This window comes from Molossus molossus, unplaced genomic scaffold, assembly GCF_014108415.1.
Source record: "Molossus molossus isolate mMolMol1 unplaced genomic scaffold, mMolMol1.p scaffold_m16_p_21, whole genome shotgun sequence".
Taxonomy (NCBI): Eukaryota; Metazoa; Chordata; class Mammalia; order Chiroptera; family Molossidae; genus Molossus; species Molossus molossus.
In genome coordinates, this window is record NW_023425357.1 from 32,299,749 (window position 1) to 32,311,767 (window position 12,019).

The window sequence follows — 12,019 nt, forward strand, 5'->3', positions numbered from 1 at the left end:
AGTTCATATCTATCAGATTTTTGTAGATGAACCATAAGAGCTAACTACATCGGGGTTTTTTTATAGGTCATACCCATTCTTTCAATGATCACAAAGTCATCATTAGGCTTAAATCCCTTGTTATTCTATCACAAGTTGAGCAGATTTAGACATTTTTTTATTTTTTATTTTTTAGAGACAGAAATACCGATTTGTTGTTCCACTAATTTATGCTTTTACTGGTTGATGATTCTTGTATGTGCCCTGACCAGGGATCAAACCCGAAACCACGGCTTATCAAGATGATGCTCTAACCAACTGACCTAGGTATTCCTTATTTTAGTTCCAAATAAACAGGCAGTATTTACCGGGCTTCAAGGTTTGAAGAAATTTCTTTCTGGAACATTTTTATACTTTTTGAATATGGGAACGATTGAACTAGGAGAGGAAATAGCATAGAAAACCCTTAAAAGTGAAAAAATTAATCTGGTCCTTCTAGATTGAAGTTCAAACCGGAACACTACTTCTTGTATTGTTAAGTAAATATCTGGAGTTTATTACCTGCTACACTTGCTTATTGTAGCTTTTATATTTTCATTTAATTACATGTAGATGAAGGTATTAACAAAATTTAGTATTAAAAACAAAGATAAATTTTAAGTCACATATAAGATTATAGGAACGTTACTTATCACATAGTGCCAAAGGGCCCTTCTGCATAAACTAGATAATTGCCAAGGACTACATCTTTCTCCTTCTCAGCTAGGGGACTGTCACACTCTCCCCTTATCAATCAAGGGACTGCTAGGAATCATCTGAGTAATAGAAAAGCTAAAGCTTTCAACTTCCAACCACTCTTACTTTTGTGGAAGAGTGTATAGACTAGGAAGTATAATTTATTTTGGCTAGACAAGCCTTCCTAGTCACAGACATACGTGAACAATTCACAAATAGAATCTTGTAACTGAAACCCTATGACCACCCCTCATACACATTTTACCTTGATATGATTTCTATGCCTTGTGTTAAAATTCACCTTTGTGGAGAAGATAAGCATGGACATAATCATATAGTTAAAATTCCCAATTACACTTTTGACTGTCTACAACTACAAATTTTTTTGAAGTTGTTCAAATTCCTCTCTTGTGAGATTTCTGTATAAAAGGAACATCAATCAACAAGTCAACAAGTTTAGCTCAAAGCCCTGGAATGAGAATTCATCCAAGGCTTCTCTAATCCACTTGTAAGAAGCGAGGAAGCAAATTTTAAATCATTGAGTATTGACTTTTTATTATTAGTCACTGTTCATAATTTTTTTCAACCAAAAGACAATACACACAGCAGAATTCTAATGCATCCCATGTAAATGTTTACATCCATTTTATTCCTCACTTGCCTCTAAGGCTTATCATTTAATTTTAAATTTTTTTTACATCTCAAAAATATGTCTGCAATAATTAGAACTTCATTAGCTGTCCCACTTGGAAACAGCCTTTTAATATTTTTACAGTAAAGAAGATGTGATGGGGCTTAATGAAAATGTAACGTACAATATTTTGAAAGAAAAGGGATTTTACAGGGACACTGTGGGAGTTCACAGAGGAAAGAGTCCAGAAGCTCTTTCCCATGAGGCCCCCAAATAGAAAACAAAAATAAAACACACAAAGCGCAACAGCAGGTTCCAAAAACAAAAACAAATAAACTTCAATGCGCCATCTTGAAGCCAGAACTGGCCTTGTGGAAGTTCATGAAGCAACTGTGCAAGCCGCTTCGGCATTTTCTTCTGTTTAAGTGTTCCAGGTCCTGGAACGCTGTAGATGGGACCCACTCACTGCTATTGCTTGAAAGAGTTATTCGCTTCCAGTTCTACAAGCAGCCCCGCCCTTCTGAGCCAAAGCTGGTCAGAGTGTTTTAAACTGCAGCACATTCTGAGCAATTTTCTCTTCAGTGATCCTTCCCACTCCCAAACTCATGAGCACACAGACATGTACCACACCTCTCCACCAACCACAAAGCTTGTGAATATCCACATTTTGCTCTCTAGCTCTCTCGGTTTAGGACAATGTAGATAAAATACATTCACTAGAAAAAATATATACACATTCAAACTCTTTCCTTCAGTTCTCATGGCCCAAATATTTTTCAATGCAGAAGATAATGATGTCGAATCTCAAAAACAGTACCCCCTAACTGCTGACCTCTTCCATAAGAACATAAAAATGGAAAGCACATTATATAGATAGAAATACTCAAACCGTTAGTGCTGGACAGTTTTAAAAGTCTATTTTCTTATATGACTGGGACAAACAAGGGGTACAAACCACATCTTTAACCTAGCAAGAGGAAAGAATCCCTTCCCAAGTTCTACATTGAGGAATGTTTCTTTAAATGAGAAAGACCTTAAAATGAACAGATGATCACCACACACAGCATAAAATATTCCATGACTGTCCAAATCACTTCAAGGTAACAGCACCAGAACATTGTGGGAGAAGCTTCTCGGGTAGAGAACCCTTCCTACAGTTTTTTAAGATAACTTAGATGAATTCTCCCTTAGGATTACTAGGTGGGAGGGGGTAGCAGGGGAGAGGATACAAACTACTCTGGAAGAAGAAAAAATGAGGTAAAAGTGCATGTGAAATTGTCCAAGTAAGTATGTGTAGGCTCACTGCTATCACCCTGAAGTTATTAAAACAGCTATGGAAATCACTCTTTCCTCACAATGGCTCTAACGTTGCAAATCTACCCACATTTGCCACTCCCCACCCCCCGCCCCCTTGAATGGTTATACTAGGGAAAGAAATTACTGAAATGTGTATTCATAGAAATTAAGAGACTTCTTCTAGCAGCAAGGCCAAGTTGAGAGGAGAACTAATTCTGATCCTAGAAACTAAGGCACACTGAAGCTTTCAAAGATCTGATCATTTGCAACAGTCTTCACAACCATCAGTATCCTAGGCAGCAATCTGACCTCTCTAGTCCTTCAGTACAGTGCTTGGGCTCACTCTCTGAAATCACTTCATATTCTACACAGCACCCTTTGTGTTAAGGCCATGATCTTTATTCCTTCTAGACAAAGCTATGGCTGATCATGTAACACTCTACCTTAAAAGTATGATCACCCAAGGAAATGCTGTTACTAGAGCAGACCCTTTCCAGCTCCATTAGCTAGCACTGCCTTATAGCATGGTTTTCAGCAGATTTCTGAAATTCAACTCAGTTCAACTAAAGAAACTTGAGCTGCTTAACTATAAACATGAGAGAGAAAATAAAGCCCCTACCACAAAGAGGAATGTTAGACAAATTCTATTCAAGAAATCCACCAACATTGTGTTAATCCTATCATGTTTCACAGCATTAAGTATCCACCCAATGAAATCAGACTGCAAAGTAACCTTTAAAGGCTATTTTTCACTGCAAAGGCAGAGCAGTTATCTAAAATATATACTAGTCCACGCTTACTTTGCTGAAAACTATGCACAAGATAATATCCTGTTCTTGACTCAGTCAAACATTTACCCTGTGGAGTTAAGTTTCAGCAAATCTTGCTCTTATATATTAGTAAGACCAGAAAGTTTCCCCTTTGGAGCCTGTAGTTCAACTCCAGTTTGTCAAATATTAGGAATAGTCTAGCATCTGATACAGAGCTAGATTTGACAAGACACTGAAGATTTTAAGTAAAGGCTTGGTGAAATGGAGTGAGAAAAATGGATATATGTACCCAGGTTCAAGACCTAGGCCAAGGTAGTCATTATACTGTACTCAATACAGTAATGATTACCAACATTTTAAGAGCAAGGTGGGCCTGACTTTTCCTTTCTTCTTTAGTATATCAGACATGGCACCTGTGTACCTGAACATACACAGTACATTCAACATGGGCCGCAGGAGAGTCACCCTGCCTTATTCCAGCAACTCAATGTTAAGGTTTGAAAACACAAGGGTCCTTTCTGAAAAGCACTCAGCACTGTTACTAGATTTAAAAAAGCTCCAGACCTGAAGTTTTTGATGCAGATGTTCATGATATCAAATTCTTAGATTCAGGAAAGGATATTCCTACCCTATGGTGTCCATTCCTCTGACACAGGGGACAAGGAAGCGACAAGGCTTCATTCCAACACCATAAAGTACAATATAGGAAAGATTTCTTTAACCGTGTGGTCTTTATTTCAGTGCCATGTTACAGATACAACACAAATGTTCCAGTTAGAAGAAGGAATTCAAACGAAATGCCAAGGTCCAACCCAGGCTCAGGAAATAAAAAGGGAGATTTGGAGTAATGGAAAAATGACTCCAGTATGCTCTAGGATGAGCCTGATACTCATTCTTCCTATGGGCAAAGGTGCTTTTGTTAAGGAGTCTAATGTTTAAAAGTGGTGAACTCCTCTTTCCACCCATTTACCATAGTTCATCAGGCAAGTTATGGGCTTAAGAGAAACTTTAAAATTTGTGGTGGGAATAGGGGCATTAATAACTATTTATATTTATCTTTTAGTTGTTGTCCACTTTGCACTTTAAGGGGAATCAATTTTGAAAATCACGAAGAGTATTCATTACTACAGCTCAAGAATGGAGAGAAAGGGAAGCTGGAAGAGCCTTGGAAGTTTCTATTACAAATAGAGCACCATATCCTTCATGCCAAATCTCAACAAAAGCTCTGTGTAACTGCATCTGTCCAGTGTTTACAAATAACCTCTCAAAATCTGACCAGTTCTTGGTAACAAGCATACATACATGTGTGTGTCTGTGTGTATACAGCAATGCACAGAAAAGGCTACCAGGAGCCTAATGCCTCTTTCAAATATTGGGGGAACCGGTAGAAAAAGGCAGGTCTCCCTAATGTCCATTGTTACATTTCCATTCTGAATGCCAGATGTAAAAAGCGCCTGAAGATGGTGACCCAACTAGTGAGGAATAAATACCCCACCTCGCCCAGTCCACAGAGAAACACAGTAGAAAGAAGGGGCAACTCTTTGCTGCAGAGACAGAGTAAGTGTTTTCTTGCCATGGATTCCAGTCCTCTCCTCCAGACCAGCTGCTTTTTTTCCTCAGGGGTCCAGGGAATGTTGATTCTGGCTGTTAATATGGGAGGGTACAGAAGTGCAGAAAACGGGAAGAAGAGGAAGAGTGCAAACTAGCCTCCAGAAGCAGCCGGCCTCAACAGTGGAGGAGAGGAGGTTAGTCTTTAACAATGCTTCAAGGTCAGCAATTACTTTAGGAAAATCCTCAACAGTTCTCTTCAGCTCCTCGTGCCCATGGTACAGTTTGGGGGGACTTGCCAGCAATCACAACCTCCTTCCCAGAGTTCCTTTGATTGAGTGGGATAAAAATGAGAATGGTGCTGGACCCTCATTGCCAGGACTGAGGGGGAAAGTTGTTCACCTCTGCTAGATCTTGCATTGCTGAGCCCTTGTGATTGTATGTGAGCTTGATCCGCATTCGCAGCTGTTGCTGTGAGAGAAAAAGAGAATCACAAATTATACATTGAAATAAAATCTCTAGAATCTTTCTGGTCCACAAATACAGTTTTAATCTTAGATAAAACAAATTATTTTAAAGCAAAGTTGTCTCTTAAAAATGACACACAGACCAGTAACAATATCAAAAACCACCTAGTACTCTAGGTATCAGCCACAGAGGCAGGTCATGCAGCCAGGCAGAGGAAACGCATCTCCAGAACACATCACTGGCTTCAATCCTGGAACTGCATTAACAGGACCAAACCACGCGGGACCATTTTCATGGTAATCTTTGCTGAGTGCTTTTCAAAAAGATTCAACCTTTATATCTAAATTTCCAGAAAAATGAGGAAAACATACACTCATTTTATGCTCTACATTCAGATATACTATTGCTTTGTCTGTAAAACCTATAGTACTACATGTGAACATAAACTTGTTTCATCCCTAAGGCATAAATTAGAGGGGGAAAAAAGTTTACTTACAGGTAACAGTAGTTTTAAGAGAACTCAATTATAAGTATTTTTCACTTTATGTGGCAGACATCAAATATTAGTGCACTAAGAAAAAATTTTTAAAGCTGCATTAATAAGATGCCACTAAATCATTTAATGTGTCTGAGCTGTTTATATTATCTATGAAAAAAAAAGGTTAAGACATTTTCACAGATTTCTTATGGCCATGAGTCAAAAAAATCCAGAGAAACAAAGCAGAATTTTATTTCAAGAAAAATGCTTACACCTTCCTCAGATATTGTCTTCAAATGTGCTACTCACCTTCTGTGGGTTCAGAACTTTAATGACTTGTGTGATGGTCCCCGTATTAAATGCTGGGACAATGCTGCTGCTAGGAGACAGAAGCTGCAGCTGGAATGTCTGGGGAGAACAAAGGGCACTCTTCAGGAAAAGTAACACATTTAATATGATGTCAGAGAAGGCAACAAATAAAAAGTCACACACCCAGATGATGGTTCAAGTAACAGATTTACCTACTACTACTTTCCGTTTGTTTTCCAGAAATCAGCAATTCATAGTATGTGGGTGGACTATCACTTATAAAACCCCACTGTTAGGTCCTTGATCTTGAAAACTAGCAATGAGCCACTCCTCCCTTTCTGGCAGAAAGAACTGTATCCTACCTGTTTTCAAAAGGTGACCAATTCTTATTCTGGAAACATCACTTAATAATAACTGATCAACTAGGCAGGTAAAAAACAGGTGCCTGTTTTTTAGCTTTTAAAAAAAAGCTAAAAAGAAAGAAAAGAAGAGCTTTCTAAGAATAACAAACCAGCATACCAGTCACTAACTACATACAGGCTGAGATCTGGAGACTTGAACTTTTGCTTTCTAAAGCCTGCATAATTGGAATGTATCAAAGCCTACTCCTACATGACAGAGGTGAAGGAAAGGCTGGAAGAGTCAGCTTGTGAATGGATCTCTCCCATGGGGACACAGGATCCTAACAGAAAAATTATGTGCAGAACTAGCCTATACAGCAAAAGACCTGGAAAAACCAAAAGCCATAATCTATTGCACACTGGCAGGTTTTGTTTGTTTCAGGGGGGTCCCAAAACTTTTTTTCTGCATAGGGCCATTTGGATATTTATAACATCATTCGCGGGCCATATAAAATTATCAACTTAGCCCTGGCAGGTTTGGCTCAGCAGTTAGTGTCGGCCTGTGGTCCAGAGAGACCTGGGTTCAGTTCCCACTAAGGGCACGTACCTTGGTTGCAGTTTGTCCCCAGCCCTGGTTGGGTCGTGCGGGTGGCAACCACTGGATGTGTCCCTTTCATGTCGATGTTTCTCTCTCTCTCTCTCTCTCTCCCTCCCACTCTATCTGAACAAAAAAAATGGAAAAATGTCCTCAGGTGAGGATTAAAAAATAAATAAACAAAATTATCAACTTAAAAATCAACCTCCTATATTTGGTCAGGCTAATTTGTTGAGGCTTGTGATGTTAGCTGGTACTGATTGTGCAGCCTTACACTGCCCTCGGGCCGGACATTCCCATTCCCCATCCCTGGCAGGGAACAGAGGTGGAAGTGCTTAGCAACATAGGTAAACTATGTTGCTTGCACAATATAGTACATATGTAGCTATTCTAAGAATTTTTAAAAATCTTTCCTGAAAAAAAAAAAAATCTTTCCTGAAAGTTCTGTCTTCTAAAATATTAAGGAGTAGTGAGAGGGAAAGAGAAGGAGAGAGAGAGAGAAGGGGTGGGGAGAAAGAGAAAAGAAAGAAGAGGAGGTTAGGGGGAGGGAAGTCTACCCAGTCTTCTCTGAAGGCAAAAATTACAAGAGTAGTGATTTAATCTCAATACACAGGTTTATTATTTTGGGACTAATTAATAATTCTAGTATCAAGATAAATTATGCAAGCTAAAATATTATTCACGTATTTAAATTTATTTAATTAAATGTAAGATACCATTAATTATAATTTATACCATTATTTTATATACCACTGAGGAAAAAAAACAGGCTGCCAATTAAACTATGACAAGATATCAATTTTAAAATGTACCTCAATTTCAGAGATAATTAAAAAGTAAAAATAGTAATTAATCATAGAGTCTATGTAATATGACATTTTGAAGTTAAAGATACACCATGTTATGCAAACAGACATTGTACAGTACAACATCAGGAATAAGGCAATGTTTTTAAGAGCAGAGATGATATCCTGCTAGAACAGCAGCCTGAAATAACAAATATAAAATCCTGCCCTGGCCGGTTTGGCTCAGCGGTTAGAGCATCGGCATGCGGTCCGGAGAGACCCGGGTTCGGTTCCTGCTAAGGACACGTACTTCGGTTGCAGTTTGTCCCCGGCCCTGGTTGGTCGTGCGGTGGCAGCCACTCGATGTGTTCCTTTCACATCGATATTTCTCTCTCTGTGTCTCTTTCTCTCTCTCCCTCCCACTCTATCTGTACAAAAAATGGAAAAATGTCCTCAGGTGAGGATAAAAAAAAATAAAATATAAAATCCTAAATTGCAGTAGCTAACACTTAGTGAGCACTGAACACATGAATAGTGCTTAAAACAGTATCTGAGACATAAAACTAACTTATTTCTCCTGAAGTAGATATCCTCAACACCAGCCCTCTTTGCAAATGAAGAAACTGAGGCATAGAGGTTAATTAAGTTGCTTAATGTCACACAACTAATATTGAAACCACTTTATTGCTTCTAAAACATCTCTAATATTCTGGCTCCTAAAAAAAGCAAGTAAAGAAGATTGCAATGTCAGCAGTAACCACAAATTAAAGGACTTAAATTTCCAAAAATGTGTGATCTGAATGTTATACTTCATATGTGATTGAAAAAAATTAGATTAGCTTAGTCTAAACCAGGGGTTGGCAAAGTATGGCCCACAGCCAAGAATGAACTGCCACCTGTTTTTGTCAATAATTTTTATTGGAACGCAGCCACATTCCAGCACGTACGTACTGTCTGTGGCTGGTTTTGCACTATTAACAGCAGAACTGAGTAGATGCAACAGAGACCAGATAGTCTAAAATACTATCTTATCTTGTCTCTTACAGAAAAATTCTAAACTTTTCTTCAATCAAAACTTTTCTAGCGCCCTGGCCGGTTTGGCTCAGCGGTTGGAGTGTCGGCCTGCGGTACAGAGAGACCTGGGTTCGGTTCCCGCTAAGGGCATGATGTACCTCAGTTGCAGTTTGTCCCCGGCCCTGGTTGGTCGTGTGGGTGGCAGCCACTCGATGTGTCCCTTCACATCGATGTTTCTCTCTCTCTCTCTTCCTCTCTCTCCCTCCCGCTCTATCTGAACAAAAAATGGAAAAATGTCCTCGGGTGAGGATAAAAAAAAAAACAAAACTTTTCTAGGTACAAATTGGCAGTTACAAAATAGCTATGGGGATGTAAAGTATAGCACAGGGAATATAGTCAATAATATTGTAATAAATATGTAGGATACCAGACTTATCCAGGAGATCACTTCCTAAATTCTATGTCTAACCACACTGCTGCACACCAGAAACTAATACAGTACTGAATGTCAACTCTAACAAAAAAAATTATAAAAATTTTTTTTTCACTTTTCAAAGATAAACATAAATACTCCTTAAACTTAGATTTGATATAAACAAAATTTCAATTTACAAAACAAGTAATCACTGTATCAATATTAGACTTTTATGAAGAAGGAATGTTTCTCTCACTTATATATCAAGATGAGAACTTTCAATCTGTAAGAGAATACCAAATAGATAAAATCCCTTATCTTAATTAACTTTAATTCTGTGTTAAAATGTGTTTTTTTAGGTCTTTATCACTGTATTACCCCAACGTATCCTCAATGCTCAGATCATTAACAGACCTCCTTACAGAATTCTTCTCTCACAACTATGAGAATCTCCTTTCTTTATCTTATAGTACTAACTGTAGGAATATTTATGACCAAGTAAAAAGTATTAAAATGACATGCTTCGCCCTGGCTGGTTTGGCTGAGCGGTTAGAGTCAGCTGGCGGACCAATGAGTCCCGGGCTCGATTCCAGTCAAAGGCATGCACCTCGGTTGCGGTCTGTCCCTGGCCCTGGTCGGGTCGTGTGGGAGGCAACCAGTTGATGCGGTTCTATCACATCAATGTTTCTCTCTTTCTCCCTCCCGCTGTATCTGATAATAAGTAGAAAAATATTCTCAGGTGAGGGGAAAAAAACAAAAACAAAAATGACATGCTTCAATAAATCATAATAGCTACATTATTGTTAGTTTGGGCTAAATCTGCCAATGTAGTTTAATCACTAAACATTAAAATATATCCCCTACCAAATGCATTTTTAAAAAATAACTCAATTTTTATTCAAAAGAAAAAGGCAAAGACGACATTGTTAGTACCTTTGGTACTGCAGCCTGGAAAACAAAGTCCGTCATGTCCAGCTCTGTGCTGTTGGAGGCCTGTATCGTTATCACTGTGACACTGGGGTTGGTGTTTGACCGTTCGAAGGTGAATTCTATCTTCAAGCCATTCTTACTGTATGCTGTGATGGAGGGGATACCTGGGAAAGTATAGGAAGCTTAGCCTAATTGTAATCAGTCTAATACTTACAAAATTATTACCTGCTTTCTCCAATAACTTTAATAACATCGATAACTATACCTGTAGTGATGTCATTAAAGAGAGGTTGTGATGAAAGCCCATCCAACAAGAAGGGGGGCTGAGATATCTGTGGGGCTGAGGCAGGGGCAGGAGCAGCAGTTGGAGCACCTAAAAGAAACAGCCCAACGTTAAGTCAATATTACCCAGCATGACAAAACTCACCAAGAAAATACAGGAGAAAAATATTATGATCTCAGGTTAAAGGAAGGATTCTTTAAACAAAATGCATAAAGTATAAACCATAAAGAGAAAAAACTTAAAATTAAAATACTTTAAAATGAGTAATACCTTTTTTAGTTGTTGTTGATCCTCACCCGAGGATATTTTTCCGTCAACATTTTTTTTTTTAAATAGAGTGGAAAGGGGGTGGGGAGAGAGAAACATTGATGTGAGAGAGACACATCAATGGATGCTTCCCACACAGGGATTGAACCTGCAACCCAGGTACATGCCCTTGACTGGGAATTGAACCCGAGACCCTTCAGTCCATGGGCCAATGCTCTAACCACTGAGCCAAACCATCCAGAGCAGTATAACATCTGTTCATTAAAAAATACTATAAAAACTAGAGAGACAGCAGGCAGGCAGAAAATGCTTGCAATGGATGAGTATTCAGAACTATAAATATCTTCCTATAAGTCAATAAAAAAAACAACACCCAATTTAAAAGTGGTAAGAGATATGAACAAGCCATTCCCAGAAGAGGGAACCTGAGTGAAAAGGGTATCTTATGAAAAAAGATGCTCAATCTCTACCAATAATTTAGGAAATGGAATTTAAAGCCACAATGAGATATTACTTCACATCTGGTACAGTGGTGAAAATTTTAATATGTGATAACATCAGATACTAGTAAAAACATGTAGCAGGGCTATAGTAGGGATATAAACTGGCACAATCAAACTAGAGTTTAGCAACAGTAGAGCTGAACATGAGTGTACATCCTTAAACCAAAGTACCTTAACTTCAAAACTAATGAAATTTTAAGCTAGATGATTCTTTGTTGTGGGAGGCTGTCTTGTGCATTATAGGGTGTTTATCAGCATCCTTGGCTTCTACCCATTAAATGATAGTAGTATCCTCCAGTTGTGACAACAGAAATATCTGCCAAGCCCTGATGGGCAAAATCTCCTCAAGTTGAGAACCAGTGCCTTTCTTACAAATTCTTACATATGTACACAGAGAAATATGTACAAAATGTGTGCACAGCAAGGTAGTTTCTAACAGTGAAATACTGGAAACAACTAAATGTCCATCATCAAAATAATGGGTAAGAAAACCATGATACATTAATAAAATTAAACAATATGCATGCACAACAGTAAAATTGTGAGTACACTGGAAATACAGTTGACCCTTGAATAATGTGGGGGTTATGAGTGCCACCGTTCCGTGTGGTCAAAAATCTATGTATAACTACAGTCCAGCCTCCACTCATGAGGATTCTCAATGAAGGGGTT

At 38.4% G+C, this 12,019-nt stretch overlaps 1 protein-coding gene across 1 annotated transcript in view; it reads right to left on the minus strand.

Moving 5' to 3' along the window:
• Positions 1-1,283: 1,283 nt before the first annotated feature.
• AP1G1 (adaptor related protein complex 1 subunit gamma 1) overlaps positions 1,284-12,019 on the minus strand; it is a 94,568-nt gene continuing 83,832 nt past the window's right edge. The window contains exons 21-24 of the mRNA XM_036273909.1: positions 10,560-10,667; positions 10,298-10,458; positions 6,215-6,313; positions 1,284-5,430 (exon numbers count right to left, since the gene is read on the minus strand). Coding sequence (XP_036129802.1) covers positions 5,329-5,430; positions 6,215-6,313; positions 10,298-10,458; positions 10,560-10,667 — 470 coding nt within the window. The 3' untranslated portion in view covers positions 1,284-5,328. The remainder of the gene's footprint in view (positions 5,431-6,214; positions 6,314-10,297; positions 10,459-10,559; positions 10,668-12,019) is intronic.